The 17,714-nt window shown below is 43.0% G+C and overlaps 1 protein-coding gene across 1 annotated transcript in view; it reads right to left on the reverse strand.

Annotated features, from left to right (window-relative positions):
* The window catches only part of cped1 (cadherin-like and PC-esterase domain containing 1), a gene marked incomplete at both ends in the record, with an annotated part of 134,337 nt that extends 118,279 nt beyond the window's left edge, over positions 1 to 16,058 (reverse strand). Inside the window, one exon of the mRNA XM_080754299.1 lies at positions 15,792 to 16,058. Within this exon, the coding sequence (XP_080610425.1) occupies positions 15,792 to 16,058 (267 nt within the window). The remainder of the gene's footprint in view (positions 1 to 15,791) is intronic.
* Positions 16,059 to 17,714: the final 1,656 nt, after the last annotated feature.

The raw sequence follows: 17,714 nt of genomic DNA on the forward strand, positions 1-17,714 counted from the left end.
GGTATGTTTCATATGAGAGCTTCTGCACAGAAACAAAGAAATAACTATTGCCCCTTTTTCCATTAACCTTTCATTATTCCGCTGTTTGTTTACTGTTGAGTAAGAAAACAATGTTGCACATTAAGTTAATCATCTGGGGACGCCCCAAAATAATTTGGGGACCACCCTGGGGGTCCCGACCCAAAGGTTGAGAACCACTATTCTATACCACCATGTTTTCCAGAATTAAACCCCAGCATCCCTATTCTGGGGGGAACGCTTTGGGGGACGAGGTTTAGTGTAGACAGATAAAAGCAGTTCAAGTACAGTAACTCAGGTCTGTTTCACTAAAGAATAGAGGGTTTAAGTGGACTTTGCTATGTGAGACTAGTTAAACAACGAGCAGTGAACACGGGAAATGTTCGTTGTTGAGTTCGGGCCCCAAACCGACACTAAACCGACACATACAGTATTGACACTGACGAAGGCTATTTACTCCACAACAATTATTTGAAACATTTTATTACTTTGTAGATTTTAATTATTATTGAAAAACACCACTTCTACAAGCTCACAATGTGTTGCACTGTGAGTTGAGCTTGTAGATCAGCTATTTTCAAAAGATTTTTATACATTTTATACATTTGAAAACTTGTGGACATTCTGCACAATGAATACTTTCTACTTTTGGTACTTTAAGTACATTTTGATACCAATACTTTTGAACTTTTACTCAAGTAAATATTGAATTCCGCACTTGTAATAGAGTATTTCTACATTGCGGTGAATGCGAGTACTTTTTCCACGACTGCTTGTCACTCTGAGTGCGACCCTTCGCTCTTGCCAAATATATATTGTATTTACATTATAAACCATAAAATCTATACATGCCCTTGGAATCATCCCAGCAACCTTTCAACCCTACTGGACACCGGAGTCAAAGTCGCCCATATGGAGCATAATTTATGTAACCAACAATGTTTTTAAGGTAAGGCCACGTGCGTGACAGGAACCATGTGTAGTGTGTGTGTGTGTGTGTGTGTGTGTGTGTGTGTGGAGAGAGAGAGAGAGAGAGAGAGAGAGAGAGAGAGAGAGAGAGAGAGAGAGAGAGAGAGAGAGAGAGAGAGAGAGAGAGAGAGAGAGAGAGAGAGAGAGAGAGAGAGAGAGAGAGAGAGAAGGAATGTAGAGGGTTAATGGGCTTTCAAGTCTGCCGGATAAAAAGGAAAATAAATGTGGGAAGTTTTAGCTGCATGGAGAGCCAAAGGGGGGTTGGGTGGGAGGCGAGGCTTGCAGGGTCTTAGATCAAGCTCCTTTTCCAGGGCAGCCTCTTGGAAGACCATAAAACAGTGGCTTAACAGCTGAAAACACTGTACTCACACAATATTTCAATCAGTGGTGGAGACAGTACTCACAATGTTTACTAAAAGTATCAATACTGCAATGTAGAAGTACTCTGAAAGTCCACGAATTAAAGTACAAAAGTATTGTTATCAAAATGTACTTAAAGTACCAAAAGTAGAAAGTACGCATTATGCAGAGTGTCCCATTTCACCCATGTAAAATGTCTAAAAGTCTTTTGAAAATATCAAATCTACAGAGTAGATCTGCAGAGAGCGAGCTACAGAGCAGCTGTGAGCTTGTAGGCTAGATATGTATTTTCAAGTGGCCGAAATGCAATAAAATAACATACTGATTGGGTATGTTTACAACAGCTGGGCTGAAGCAGGTAAACAGACCCCTCCTGAAAGGAGAACGTATCAGAGTTCAAAAAGACAAAAAAATTGAAAGCCTTCCCAAAAAATGATTATAATTGGGGATGAGAATCGATTGATTGATTGATTGATTGAATACTTTATTTGAAGTTTGCATAGGAATAGTACAGGACAGTACAGTTCAGATTAGGGATGCATGATTAATCGGGCCATCATATCGGTATCAGCAATATCGGCCATAAGAATGCATTATCGGTATCGAACAGATATCAAATTAATTGATCGGTTTTTGCCGATATTTAGTTGGAAGCTGAAAAAGCCCTTTGATGAAGGCTGAAGATTCAATCAGTGTTTTCTGGGGACGCTTTTCAATTTGGATTTTTTTAAATAAAAATATTAAATTTAGATATTTGCAGGGTCATATTTGTCGATAGCGATTCAAATCGACAGGTATGACCCTGTAAAATATCAGTTATCGGATATCGGCCATAATGTCATGATCGTGCATCTCTAGTTCAGATACAAGGCTTGTTTTTGGGGTCCTTTTGTACTCAATTCATAATTTATTGTTTATATTATGGAAACTCTTTTTTAACAATAAACCCTTTACACCTCAATCAATCATAAGAAATGTTTCTTGTAATGAGAAACTGTCATTATTGTTCCCTTTAAATGTCTCACTCTTTGTTGAGAAGTGACCAACTAGGAGTGAGGAGCGCAAAGCAAAGAGTGCTGTATGCGTGCGTGTGTGCGTGCGTGCATGTTTGTGTGTGTGTGTTAGGGATGGGACGATATGAAAATTTCATATCACGATTATTGTGACAAAAGAAATCGCGATTTGCGATATTATCGCGATAATCACAATCCATTATTCTGCTGATCTACAAGCTCGTTGTGAGCTTGTAGATCGGCAATTTTTTTGGCAAAAACATTTGAAAAAGAGAAAAAAGAAAAAAGACTATCAAGTATGTATATTATAAGTACCCTTTACCAATTATAGAGGGTTTAAGTGGTACCAGATATGCAGCTCGGCAAATAAAAGGTGAATTGATGCCAGTGCATGACGAGGACGATATCACGATAAATTAAATCCCCACGATATGATTATCGTGCGTGTTTTCTATCACAACAAACGATAATATCACCTATCGTCCCATCCCTAGTGTGTGTGTGTGTGTGTGTGTGTGTATGTTTTTGTGTGTGTTTGTTTTAGATTTAGTATGCACTGCAGTGATTGAGAGCAGGCCTGTTTGGCAGTGCAGGCCATGGTGGCACTGTCCTGGAGAACTGCTGAAAGTCCTGGCAAGAAGAACCGCCTCTCTGCTTTTGTCTCTCTTTCTAATCTACTCACACTGTCTCTCTCTCTCTGTGTCACTTTATTTAGCTTTAAACCCCCTGAAACATTCTACTACTTCTGACCCATTATCTCTCGCTCTTACTGTCATCATATTCCTTGATGTCAACACTCCTCTCCTCTCCTCTCCTCTCCTCTCCTCTCCTCTCCTCTCCTCTCCCGTTCCACTGACGTACAGTATAATGTGGCATAAAGCTACCAGTAGCTCCATACTAGAGGTCAGTGTGGCTGCCCAGATGAGCTCCATGATGTATAAATATTCAAACACACACACACACACACACACACACACACACACACACACACACGCACACACACACACACGCACACACGCACACACGCACAGTCACACACATTGTTACATGACTGACTGGCAAAATATGACTAGACCACAGTGCAGTTCCGGAGCCAAACCCAACCTTATGTAGTGTGTTATTTAGAACAAGCATAAAAACACATCTTGGTTCGGCCTCAGGAAGAAGTGTCATTTTACTTGTGTCATTATATTCTAGAGTGCAGCCTCACAAAAAGATTTACTTCCTGACGGAATTCAATGGCTAAAAACAACTGAGGCTCCAAACTCACTCAAGAGTCGTAGGCCTACATTGCGCGGAATAATCTTTTACGCACAAAAACATTCACACACACATAAACATGCATTCACACACGCACGCAGGCACAGGCACATGCTCACGCGCAAACACACGTGCACGTGCGCACACACACGCACCCGTACCTCAAATATCGAGATTGCACAAGGCAATAAAGGCATCAATGTATAGAATACGCACACGTGGACAGAGACTAGCTACCGCAGGCATGCTGCAGTCTTTGCACACTGCTGCGTTTTTCGGGCAGAATATTGGCAAGACCACCTGGCTGCAGCCACTAGGGTCCTGTTGAGGTCCACGGGAGACAGGAACCTCAACAAGTGGCAGGAAGTGACCTCACACCTCTTTCTTGCTCTACCCCAAGGAGGTTAAGTTTAGGGTTAGGGGTAGAGTTGGGTTGTCTAAAAGATAACAGGTACACATAGCGACAATGCGGCTCAAAGGGACTGTAGTGCCTTGGACTGCAAGGCAGAGACGTCACATGACCTCCACAAGCGGCATGAAGTCACTTGCGCACTGTGAGGTCACTTCCTGCCACTTGTTGAGGTTCCTGTCTCCCGTGGACCTCAACAGGACCCTAGTGTCTGCAGCCAGGTGCTGCTCAATATTGGAGTGAATTTCAGAGCGCGTGAATGAAAAAATCAACCTCACGTTATGTCAATCATGTTTGCACACTGCCGCCCGTTTCGTTTTTATTTTCGGACCAAGGTAGATTTTTTTCCGATTTTCGCAACTGTCGCCACTAGGTCCTTTGCTCTCTCTCTCCTATCTCTCTCCTTGGCCTGAAAAATGCTTTCGAGGATTTCGGATTTCCAAAACGCAACGAAACAACGCAGTGCAGTGTGCAACCAGCTTAAAGCATGTTTGTTTGCCATGCACACACACACACACACACACACACACACACACACACACACACACACACACACACACACACACACACACACACACACACACACACACACACACACACACACACACACACACACACACACACACACACACACACACACACACACAGCTACATTAGGACTTCCAGAAAGCCACTAAGGAAAGAACATACGAGGCGGGGACAACCTAAAAACAGCCATGCCAAACTGCCAGTCCCTGCTCGACATCTCGTCAGCTCGCATGCAGTACAGTCTGCTAAAGGTTGCCCTATGATCCCACGCAGGCAGGGGTGTCGCACCAAATTCTGGGCCCTGGGTACAAGTATTCACTAAGGGCCCCCCAATAGCAGATATACAAGCTCACAGCGCGGCACACCGAGTGCCGCGCTGCGAGCTTGTAGATCTGCAATTTTTCAAAAATCTTTTTTTTGTGAAAGGCCTATGTTTCCATGTCAGTGGTGCTCAAACCTTTTCATGTCAAGGACCCCCAAAATGATATGTATTTGGCCGCGGACTCCCATCTCAAAATATTTAGTTCCAGGGACCCCCCAGAAGCAAAATTTTAGTTTAAAAATATATATTCAAAGATTTTCACACATTTTCACGACTTTTCAAAAATAGCAGATCTACAAGCTCACAGCGCTGCGAGCAATTTTTCAATAGCTAAAGTATGAATGAATTAAGGCCCTCCTCCTCTTGGGCCCTAGTAACTCAGTCCCACTTTTTCCCCCCTTGTGACGCCCCTGCACGCAGGTACCAATGCTGTCCTGTAATGCAATACACACATGACACCAAGGGCACGTTACGGTCTGCTCTAGGGTGACCTAGCAACGACGCCAGCATGTTTAGTTATTTCTGTCATGCCGTCATAGGTTTTTAACCTTTATATTTTCACCTGTACTACAGTATGTCTAGTAGTATCTCCATAATATTAATTCATGCTAAAAAGCCTCAACCCATCACATTCAAGTATGTGTATATCCCTAGCCTAGTTAACTGCACGAGTATATAGTTTGGCTATGCCAGGCTAGTAAGTATATCCCTGCATAATGGCCAACGTCATCATGTGTTTATGCATAGTGAGCATGCATATACCGTATGTATCAGATGACAGAATGAGTGCCCGTGTACTATACTATATACTATACTATACTATTGTTATACAAAACTCTGACTGTGGTTAGGTTTAGGTCACTTGTAAAATTTGGTTCAGCAATTTGTTTTACTTCAAAGCCGGGTTTTCCTGTCCAGAGCCAGTGAATGATATTCACTGTACTGTATATTAGTGGAGGAAAAAATAGGCCAGAAGTTGACCATACCCCTACCCGGGGTAGAACAAAATGCGACATAGTTTTTTCATATCTTTAGGATGTCCCTTTCATGAAATGGATTGTCCCGAGTTTTGCTTTTAATGCTAAAGTCATGAAATTGATCCATGAAAGGACTAACCACATAAGCAAAAAAACGCCTATCCTGAAAGATGGAGTTCCAAGTCAAACCTTTGTCATTTTCTACCTGCTGGTTGTTTTTACCTCATACTTGCACAGATGGTCTACAGGTAGTGTCCCTACATCCCAAAACAATCAGACTGCAAAAATGTGGTTCTGTTTTGAATCTGCAGCCTTTTATATAAGGACTTTCTATAGGCGGAAATGACATTCCTAAGGAGAATTTCCCTGTAATCCTTCTATAAGGGGTAGTACAAACCATGACAATGTTTTTTCATAACTTTTACTTGTCCTCTTCATGAAATGGATGGTCAGCAGTTTTGCTTTTACTGCAAAAGTCATGAAAATGATCCATGAAGGGACCACATAGGCAAAAAACGCCTACCCTGAAAGATGGAGTTCCAAGTCAATCCTTTGTAATGTTCTATTGCTGGTTATTTTTACCTCATACTTGCACAGATGGTCTACAGGTAGTGTCCCTACATCCCAAAACAATCAGAATGCAAAAAAGTGATTTACCAAGAAAGTGCAGAAATATCCCCACACGTTAATCATACACCATTTCTACTTACTGGTTGGGAAGGTGCTCGAAACAAGGGCCTACTACAAACTTGATATCCCGGTATCAATAAGCGTTGGGCTTATCAAGCTTGTTATTAAGCATAGCGGGCCATGACATCATGTTTAAATAATCAAGACAAGAGGCGATAAATACATTGTTACAGTACTATTCATAATATATAGCCATTTAACACTTACTGCACACTAATGAATGATTTTTAAAAGATATTAAATGATAATATTTTTTACTTTTGTCAATTCTCATCTTCATTCCGACATGTCTCCTTTCCGACAGACACTAATCCTATCTCTTACCCTAACCCTAACCTCTATGGACGTGTTGCCACTCCGACAATAAGAAGTCACTGTCGGAGTGGCGACATATCGGAATAGAGAGAGCCCCCCACTCACAGTCACAACAACTGGCCAATTAAAAAGGATACCAGTTCTGTTCAGAATTTGTCATCTCACATCTTCCCACAAAATATAATAAAGCGCTCAACAGTGGGCTTGATAAAAGCCCGGGTCAATAAGCAGGATCGATAAGGTGCTCATTATCAATACAAATTAACGAGCTCCATTCAGATTGTCAATAGGGAATACACCAACAACCAAAAGAAACCAGAAGAATATGTCAGAATATGCTTGTATTGTGAATCAGGAGTTTTTTTTCCCCTCTATCTATTAATACTGTATATGCCTCAAATACAACAAAATGTAGTGGGATTACAATTTGATACCATGTCTCTACACACTTCATAGTCATAGAATCTACGGATGGTTCTCAGGTATAGGTATATATGTGTGCCATTCTTACTGCATGCCAAATAATCAAACAGCAGCTTTTTCTCATTTTAATTTATTTTGTTTATTTCTTTTTCAATATTTTCTAATCAACAACTATTTTGAGTGTGAGGGGGACTGACCAATTTGCAAAGCTGGTCAATGGATACAAAGCTGTGATCTCCCAAATTCTGACATAATTTTGTCAGGAGATTTCGTGACGTAATCGGCTGTGTATCTATTGGTCAATGGCTGGTCAATGGATTAATTGAATTCCGTCTTACTATTTATGTTATGGTAATAAATATGCTATGATATAAACGGTAAGAAGGAATTCAGTTCCCAGTGGATTACAACCACAAGGCCACTACAATGCTCCACAGTCAAGGCTGGTCCACAAGGCACAAGCTGGTATAAAAGGATTGTGTCATTTCTTGTTTATTTGAGTTTACAGGCAATGTACTGTAAAGACAGGAGCAATATTATGTACAACACAATCCCACAGAGAGACATTGAGGAACATACTACTTTGACTGCAACAATCCTTATCATAGCAGTAGAGTTGGGTGAGGTCTCTTACTGCTTGGTGCAGGCTATTTTTTGAACAGGACAGGCTGTAGTGATGTATCCTTTAGCATCCAACCCTTCCCAAATGGATTCCACAGAAGGGGTTTGGGGACATGATTGTGGCACCATATATGGCATGTCTGTCATGATGCAAGAATACAACGGAGCTCATCAAGACTAGAACACACCTGGTCCTTTGCTTTCTTTTTTAGGCCATAGAGAGTGAGGGCATATTGTCTTGCACATGCTGAAGCCTCTGGTAGACTATCTGTCAAGCCAAAGGTTCTCAGACCCTGACCTAATTTATATGTACAGTACTATTGATATACTTGTGTTGCTCATCTACTGTCAGTCAACAACTCCTTGGAATAGCTGCCATTTTCATGCATGCTGGTCATGGGATAGAGAACGATACATCCAATGTCTGATATTACAAATACATTGGGAGTGGCTTTGTGTGAGAGTCTTCTAGCATGGCACGCATTGACTGGATGCAATGCAACGAGCAGCATGTTCAGAATAAGCAAAACAACAGCTTTCAACAAGCTGGCGATCTGATCTGAGAATCTTTGGCTTACTGCATGCCAAATAATCACACATTGTGTAGTGTATTCTACTGAATATAGGCCTACAGTACATACATACATACTGCATTTAAGTCTGACTACCATAGACTGCTTATAGAACAATATTTTTGCTGCTTTTGAGGTGAAAAAAAAGCAGGTAGAAAATGACAAAGGATTGACTTGGAACTCCATCTTTCAGGGTTGTCTTTTTTATGGTGAGTGCCTTTATGGATCAATTTCATGACTTCTACAGTAAAAGTAAAACTACTGACCATCCATTTCATGAAGAGGACAAGTAAAACAAGGTTTGTACTATACCCCTTATAGAAGATTATCTCCAGGATTTTCCTTAGGAATGTCATTTCCGCCTATAGAAAGTCCTTATATAAAAGGCTGCAGATTCAAAACAGAATCAAATTTTTGCATTCTGATTGTTCTGGGATGTAAGGATGCTACCTGTACACCATCTGTGCAAGTATGAGGTAAAAACAACCAGCAGGTAGAAAATGACAAAGGATTGACTTGGAACTCCATCTTTCAGGATAGGCGTTTTTTGCCTATGTGATGAGTCCCTTCATGGATCAATTTCATGACTTTTGCAGTAAAAGTAAAACTCGGGACAGTGCATTTCATGAAGGGGACATCCTAAAGATTTGAAAGAACTATGTCGCGTTTTGTTCTACCCCTTATAGAAGATTATCCCCAGACTTACAGGGGAACATTCCTTAGAAATGTAATTTCCGCCTATAGAAAGTCCTTATATAAAAGGCTGCAGATTCAAAACAGAACCATCTTTTTGCATTCTGATTGTTCTGAGATGTAAGGACACTACGTGTAGACCATCTGTGCAAGTATGAGGTAAAAACAACCTGCAGGTAGAAAATGACAAAGGATTGACTTGGAACTCCATCTTTCAGGATAGGCGTTTTTTTGCCTATGTGGTGAGTCCCTTCATGGATCAATTTCATGACTTTTGCAGTAAAAGTAAAACTTGGGACAATCCATTTCATGAAGGGGACATCCTAAAGATATGAAAAAACTATGTCGCGTTTTGTTCTACCCCGGGTAGGGGTACCTCAAAAACTAAGGCTCTTTTTTATGTTTTTTTCCTCTACTATATGTTACAGTGCTCATTAGACACTGACTTATACTCGTTGAACGATGCATGTCGGCAATGACGCAAGCTGGGAAAGCATTATGTAATGGATGTAACCTGTTGCATCCATTGTACCCATCATCCGCTGTACCCGTCTGTCTGCCTGTTAGGGTTGGGTTCCCCAACCGGATCAAAACATATGAGAAAGCCAAATGCTATACATTTACAATAGCAGGGCTTCTCAAACCTTTTTAAATTCAAAGACCACCACAACTCTGAGAGCGTACAAATGGAACCAAATAGATCTGCAAGGGTCCATTTGGGACATGGATGATCTATATAGTTTAGATAGCATGGGATAACGCAAAGCACTGGGACATAAATTGTTGGTCGTGGGTTAGGCTTGGCTCTAGGCTTGTTAAGCCTAGAGCCTGAGCTGCAAAATTAATGATCCCAAAGTCAAAGTTTTCGTTTTGGTCAACCGTGCACGAGAGTGAAGTGGAATGACAACAAAGTTGAAGTGAGTTCACGTACGGTCGTACGCTAATGAGTCCATACATGGGCAAGACATGATGGCTACCTCTGATCTTACAACCGTATGGTTGACCCCTCAAGTCAGCTTATAGTCAGCCTGCCTAGTGTTCACACACCGGAACACGCTTAAACATGCACTCTCTCTCTCACACACACACACACACACACACACACACACACACGCACGTCGCTCGCACGCACGCACACACACGCAAACTTGCTCACTCGCGCATGCATACACACACAGACACACGCACGCACGCACACACACACACACACACACACACACACACACACACACACACACACACACACACACACACACACACACACACACACACACACACACACACACACACACACACACACACACACACACACACACACACACACACCACATCAGCACAACAATCTAATAAATACTGTCTTCACTCAGTCTGCTACCAATTCAGGTGGTGCAATTCAACAGAGTGTGTACACCATGTTGTATCAACAACCTCACGTTTGCATGTTTCAGAGGGCGATAGTAGCTTGCTTTTTGACCCCTGGGAGCTTCGGTTTCGGCCCTGAGCTGAGGATCCAAAAGTGAAGGGCGCTGCCAGGGGTCTTTAGGAGGCCCAGGAGGGATAACGAGTCAAATAACATAAGCCTTAATCTAACACTTCCTCATAGCCACTGCAGAGATGGCTCACACTCTGCTATGGTGCCAGGGAGAGGCTGGAGGATTGACACCTTAGACCAAAACATACACAGCACAGCAGGCACACGTGCACACATAGACATCAAGGGGGCTTGAGCCCGATCCCTTTTGTGTCTGTAAAAAGTGCCTTCTCCAGACCATGAATACAGTTTTTACTATGGTGAAAGAAATGCAAATGCCCCCTCTTTCCATGCCATGCCTGAAGAAGGCAGCGTTCAAGAGAATTGCCTTGTCCAAACTCTCCTGAACTTGAATGCAGCATCTTATGTTGAAAGAATTTCCCTCTCTGTGTAGAAATCAAGCATCGAAAATAGCCGACCTCCAAGCACACAACGCGTCGCGAGCTTGGAGGTCTGCTATTTTCGATGTTTTCACCAAAAAGCCCTTTTAGAAATGTCAGCCCCTTCGAATTATACCCAGAGAGCTAGCCGCAAATTGCAACACTAGATTTTTTATATCCGATTAAAATAAAATCTAGTGTTGAAATTTGCGGCTACCAGAGAGCTATGGGGGCCACTTTTTTTTTCTTCTTTTTGCGGAACATTTTTGGGTATAAAGTCGGCCAAAAACAGGTATTTTCCTATATTAAATCATATGTTTCCTTTCACAATATTAATTCGAGTGTATTTGGGGCCTTACATTGGCTATGTTGACAACTCCAGACAGTCATTTCTGTTCATATATTATCTCACCATCTGCTCCATTCCATTCCTTGCTTTCCCAATTCCTCCATCTGAGCTCTAGAGCCATCCAAAAGTTATTGTTAAAGTCCGACTCCTCTTCTATCTCAGCCTCAGGTCCAGGAGCAGCGGTGGAGCAGGTGTTGTCAGCTGTCTTGCTTGTGCTGGATGCTGTTTTTATTTATTTTTTTGAAGCCATAATGTTCAAGGCTTGTCCCTTTCGGCGGCGGTCTTTTTATAGGTGGCATACTGGAATTCTGGCCAGGTCTACTCGCTGTTGTGTTGGCTTTTAGTGTTGAGTTTATCCATTGTGTTGTTTGTTGTCTTTTTTTCTTCTTCTTCTGCTACTTCTGTTTGTTGTTGTGGCACCTGGTCTCTTCTTCTACCCCCACCTGTGTTAGTAGCAGTCAAACGAGCGCTCATGGGCGACACTGTTGGTTTAGAGGTGAAATGCAGCCTTTTTCACAGAACTTAATAAACTACCCCGGTTCTTTTGCAAAACTGAAAACATGTTTATTTAGTAGGCCTATATCTAGTGAACATAAATAATACCAATTCTTGCAATGCACTGTGCTCTTTCGTGTAAAGGTAGACTAACAGCAAAGTCGAATTAAATTGAATTGAATTAACAGAATGAAATTACAGTGGCCACAAGTGCTGTGACTGAAGCCTCTGGGAAAACTTAATGGACAGCTACACCACATTCACTGTAAACAACCATTAATACATACACACACACGCACACACGCAAGCACGCACGCACGCACGCACGCACACAAGCATGCACGCACGCAGCCACACACGCACATATATTCATTATGCAGTCCCTATCTACAGTGTGTGTCTGCAGGGGCGTCACACCAAATTCTGGGCCCCGGGTACAAGGATTCACTGCGGGCCCCCCATGAATGTTAAATATTGAAAAATAGCAGATACACAAGCTCACAGCGCGGCACCGAGTGCCGTGCTGCGAGCTTGTAGATCTGCTATTTTTGAAAAATTGTGAAAATGTGTGCAAGAAACCCATATTTCCATGTCAGTGATGCTCAAACTTTTTCATGTGAAGGACCCCCAAAATTATATGAATTTGGCCACGGACCCCCATCTCAAAATATTTAGTTCCTGGGACACCCCCGGAAGCAAAATTTATGAGTTACAAATGTTCGCTTAAAAAATACATATTCAAAGATTTGCACACATTTTCACGACTTTTCAAAAATAGCAGATCTACAAGCTCGCAGCGCGGCACAGTGTGAGCTTGTATCTGCTATTTTTCAATAGCTAAAGTTACTAGGGCCCCTCCACCTTGGGCCCTAGTAACTCAGTCCCACTTTCCTACCCCTTGTGACGCCCCTGTGTGTCTGTCATATGTTCTGTGCTCGCCTGTTTCCAATGCCTCCCCTCTCGCCACTCTGTCCCGCTCTCCCAATAGGAAGTCCATTCACTATTCAAAACTTTGCTTCCTCTCTGTCCATGGACCTCATTGGCTATCTGTCAAGCATCCAAAGAAGAGATGAACAATATGCACAAAGACACACAAACATATTTTCTTATTCTATATAGCATAATATTTTAAGAATATTTTAAGGCGTTTATTGGTGGAGTAAACTGTAAGTCGTGGGTAAGTGGGGGTGTGATGATGTGCCTGCAAACACAAATGCTTGCAGCACTGGAGAAAAGCACAGGAAAATTAAAGCTGAAATCCGGAACGTATTGTGATGCGACACGTTTAGATTTTTGCTATATTGCAATTTTTTTTGCTAGATGTTTGCTATTCTCATTTAATGATTAATTCCAAACCTTTTCCAGGCCTGTTTCTAGTTTCAAAATATTTCCAGGAATTTCAATGACGGTTACATTTCCCCATTCCGACATGCTGCCATTCCGACATCCCCTCATTCCGACACTAACCCTAACCTTAACTCATACTCTGCGATCCCCGTCGAAACCGGAGATTTCCCGCTGTACCTCTCTGCGATACCCGTCGTTCCCGGAAATTTAATTAGCTTTAATCATTATGAAACGATTAAAAGTATGATCGCTGTATATAGCCGTTTCGGAGACTTTTGGCCCGCCCCCTAACTGTATCCGCCATAGAATTTTTTCACACATTTTTTATTTATTTTGTAGCCATTTGATTCCTCTACCCGCCTGGCATATGATTTTTTATTCAAAAGCTGTCACCGAGTCTACACGTCTACTAGATGAGTCGCGCACAGATTGTGCACGATGCGTGCGCGTGCCCACGTTAAAAGGTAAGGACAATTTGGCAGCTGCTTACTACAGCTATGTTTAAAATGGCAGCAAAATTGTTAACCTCTATGGAAGTGCTGCCACTCCGACAATTAGAAGTCAATGTCGGAATGGCAGCATGTCGGAATGGATAGCGCCCCCCTGTCAGGACCATGGGAGCCCTGTAACTGGCACATCTGTAGAACCCTACACTGAGTTTGGTGACCCCATTGTGGCTTTTTTCCTGTAGCACCACCCATAAGCCAAAAGGTCCACTTGCTCAGTCTCATCATCTCAAATATCTCTGTGCAGCATATTATGTTTGTTTTTTTTTAAGCGGTGAAAGCCGCTTCCAAGGAGTGGCTTTGTGTGTCCCGTACATGTCCATATATGGTCATTCCAGTCCAGAATGAACAGGTTTTATCTGTCCCGTACATCCAGAATATGTGTGTCCCGTCCGTCCCGGTCTGATGATTGGATGATTAAAAATGTCCAATGAGACCATACTTTGAAGCTTCACATGACAATTCTTTTTTTTTTTTGACAAATATGTGTGTCCAAAAGGATTGGTTAAGCTTCACATGACAATTCGGCCCTCCAGATAAAATCATTCATTCATTCAGAATTGGAAGAATGTAGCCTATAGATCTAGAACACAGAGTTCATAGCTCTAGAACCCATAGAATAAAAGTTCACTGCTTCACTTCGAACCGAGTGTAGTGTAGCCTATGCTGTATAAGCTAGATAGATACCTTTATTATCCCAAGGGGGAATGTTCGCAGGCCTATGACTTGTGGCCTATACATGTATTTCTTTATTTTGATGACATGACTTCATGTCATTTTTGGAGCGGTGAAAGCGCTCCCAATGAACAGGTATGTCTGTGGGTATGTGGCTGGGTGGCTGGCTGGGTGGCTGGCTGGGTGGCCGTGTCCGTAGTCTGGCAATACCTTGAGTGGCCACACACAAAACACTAGTTAAAGGAGGGGCGCTGTTTTGTGCAGGCCAGGCACACTCACCACTCACTCACAGGCACAGTTTACACTCACTCACCCACTCACATAGGGTACAGCTGCTCAAATTCACCGCTCCACTTCGAACCGAGGTTTGATTTTTTAAAGCTACAAATGCAGTGTTTTTTTGCTATATTATCACAAAGAAGTGCCACAGAACCTTGTAGGATTTATTTGATGGGCAGTTTGTACTTTGTAGTCAACACTACTAGTGTTATATGTGACACGCTAATGAACAGCTGATTGCTGTCAGCTGTCACTCCCCATCCACACACCACTGATGACCTGCAACAATAGACTTTGAAGGAAGACAAGACACACACACACACACACACACACACACACACACACACACACACACACACACACACACACACACACACACACACACACACACACACTCTCTCTCTCTCTCTCTCTCTCTCTCTCTCTCTCTCTCTCTCTCTCATTAGAGATTTGCTGACAATGTTGTAGGCCTAAATAAAAAAAGTTTATAAGTTGACATAAGTCACTCTTGTCAGCTGTTTGTCACCAGTCTACTGACATGTTAGCTGTCAAGGGATTGGTTTCATCACAGCAATGATTCATATGTAAGATTTATGGACACTAAGGCGTGAGGAGTGGACCATGCAGCAACCTCTTAAAATACCCTGTGTCCTGTGCATTATTTCGATTGGGCCTCACAGGTGTCACTCATCCTGCTGGGGTAATTTGAGCAGGACAATAAAACCCCTCTGCTGACTTCCTTCATGGCACATGTGTGTCTGACTCTGACCAATGAGCTGTCAAACCCCCCCCCCACTCCCCCTCCCTCTGGCAGCTAAAAATACACCAACAATGACAGCCACCAAAAACATTGACTCTTTTCCTAGCAAAACTCTCTTGAGTAGAAATGTGAGTAATGTTGACAACAGTAAGAGATGTGGGTAATGTTGACGACAAGCAAGCACACACAACCAATAGGCTGCTTAATTCACTCTAAACATGGAGGTTCAATGCAGGTCAATCACAAGGGTCACCATAAGATAACATAGATAAGCATCCGGTGGAGAGGTTCACACTTACTTCTCTGTCTCTCTTCAAAGTTTCCAGGGTGGAAATAAGTCGCCCTATATCCGTGATTGGCGACAGCTCCTCGTCAGAAGACTCCTCCGTGGTGGTGGTGGTGGAGCTGTTGCGTGGCAGGTCGTTGGCGGCAGGTTGGCCGGGCTTGGAGCGGTTCCGTGCGACCATCAGGGTCTGGTAGAACAGACACACCGCGACCCCCAGGAGCAGCAAGGGCCCGGAGCAGCAGTATCTGCGGCGCAGGGACCAGAAGAGGCCGCACAGCATCCCGGCTTCTCTCTCTCCAAGGTGGGACTTTAAAGGGAAACTAGGCAAGTCTGTGTGTATACAAACACACTCCCCATCCCCCCTCCCCTCTCTGACAGGCATCAAACAGGTAGCTGCCTTTGATGCTTTGATTGATTAGAGAGATCACTAACGAGCACAGAACGAGTTTGACACTTTTATGGCCCATTCAATCAACTCAGTGCACAACACCTTTGAATTTCAAAGGGAGAAATTAAGAGCTCTGGCCGAGCTTCCCCCCTCCCCTCACAGACCAAGAAGTCCCTGCAAGGGATGAATGTCAAATAAACAGTGGAATGTCAATATAAATACCACAGCACAATAATATAGTGGCTGGTGAAGGGAAATAACTCTAAAAATGTATACACACGCATATTAAAAATAAAGTTACCTAGTTTCCCTTTAATAAGACAAGCTGTTTATTAGATGGCTCTCCATCTCAAAGCATCTGTCATGTCTCAGCAGCCCGCCGTCCTCCTCGGGGCAAACAGCGGATCGCTGCAGCTGGCTGTGTCCAAAAAAGTGCCAAAACGCGCACTCCGCAGTTACGCATCGCTGTTAAAATATCGAAGGAACTACGGGTTCTCCTTGAAAGCGGAGATTTGACTGGACTTTATCCGACATGTCTACAGATATCCATCTTAAAACAGGAACTCGTGGGCTTTAATTTGAATTCAGTTATCCGTGGTGCGCACCAGTGTTTTCGATCATCAAAGCGAAGCGTCTTCTCCTTTCGTTTCTAAACGGTGAAATAACGGTACTACCTCATGACTGCGCTCATCACACGCTGAGCCCTCCCCGTCCGTCCACCCGCTCCACAAACTTCCCCAAACTACTGAAAAGTGAGGGCTTTAAAGGCAGGCTTGATCCAGGCGCTCTACTTACTAAATATCCGGTGAGCTTGTTGTGCTGGACGTGTAGTGTCCACCTGGTTTGCGTTAAGCAAGCCCACGAAGAACAAAAAGTAAAACGTCCATTGGATCGCTACCGAGACGCGCGCACGTACTGACGGTGACGGATGTGTGGGCTCGGCATAGTGAAGCAAACGTCAACATCGAATAGGTTGAACTTCAGTGGGATCCTCGATCCTGAGGAGTCCTGGCTGTGGGAATGCTCCTCGGTTTAGGGCAGAAATTCCACGGTCTAAATGCGCACACATGCCTGCTCAGTAGGAGGTCGAGACGTGTAGCCCCGCACCCCCCTCACCACCCTGGCAGTTAAAACAGTTGACTCTCCTCTAGTGGAAAATTAAATACAACGCTTCATTATAACCGTCTATTGTGCCAAGCGCTACCCGGTCTCTGGTTATAGGGTTCAACTTCTCTTCGCTGGTCTTGAAAAGCCATTCCAAAAGCATAAGGCTACATCATCTAACTTAGATGGATCATACAGGTCACTCAGGTCAGGTGGGCAGGGCACTATACGGGACATCTGGGGCTGGGCACCTCGATGTAAAATTGGCTATTTTGTCCAAAATGTTAAAAAATAACATTGTAAAAACTTTGAGTAAAAGAGTACATTCAACAATTAAGGTCTAATATTTCAACAAATTGCTACAAAACCTTGTATATCAAGTCATTTTGGGGCATAAACAAGGAGTTGAAGCACAATGAAGTCTCATAATGATGTACCCTGCAT

Source organism: Nannobrachium achirus (assembly GCF_963921795.1).
Source record: "Nannobrachium achirus genome assembly, chromosome: 23".
NCBI classification, from domain to species: domain Eukaryota; kingdom Metazoa; phylum Chordata; class Actinopteri; order Myctophiformes; family Myctophidae; genus Nannobrachium; species Nannobrachium achirus.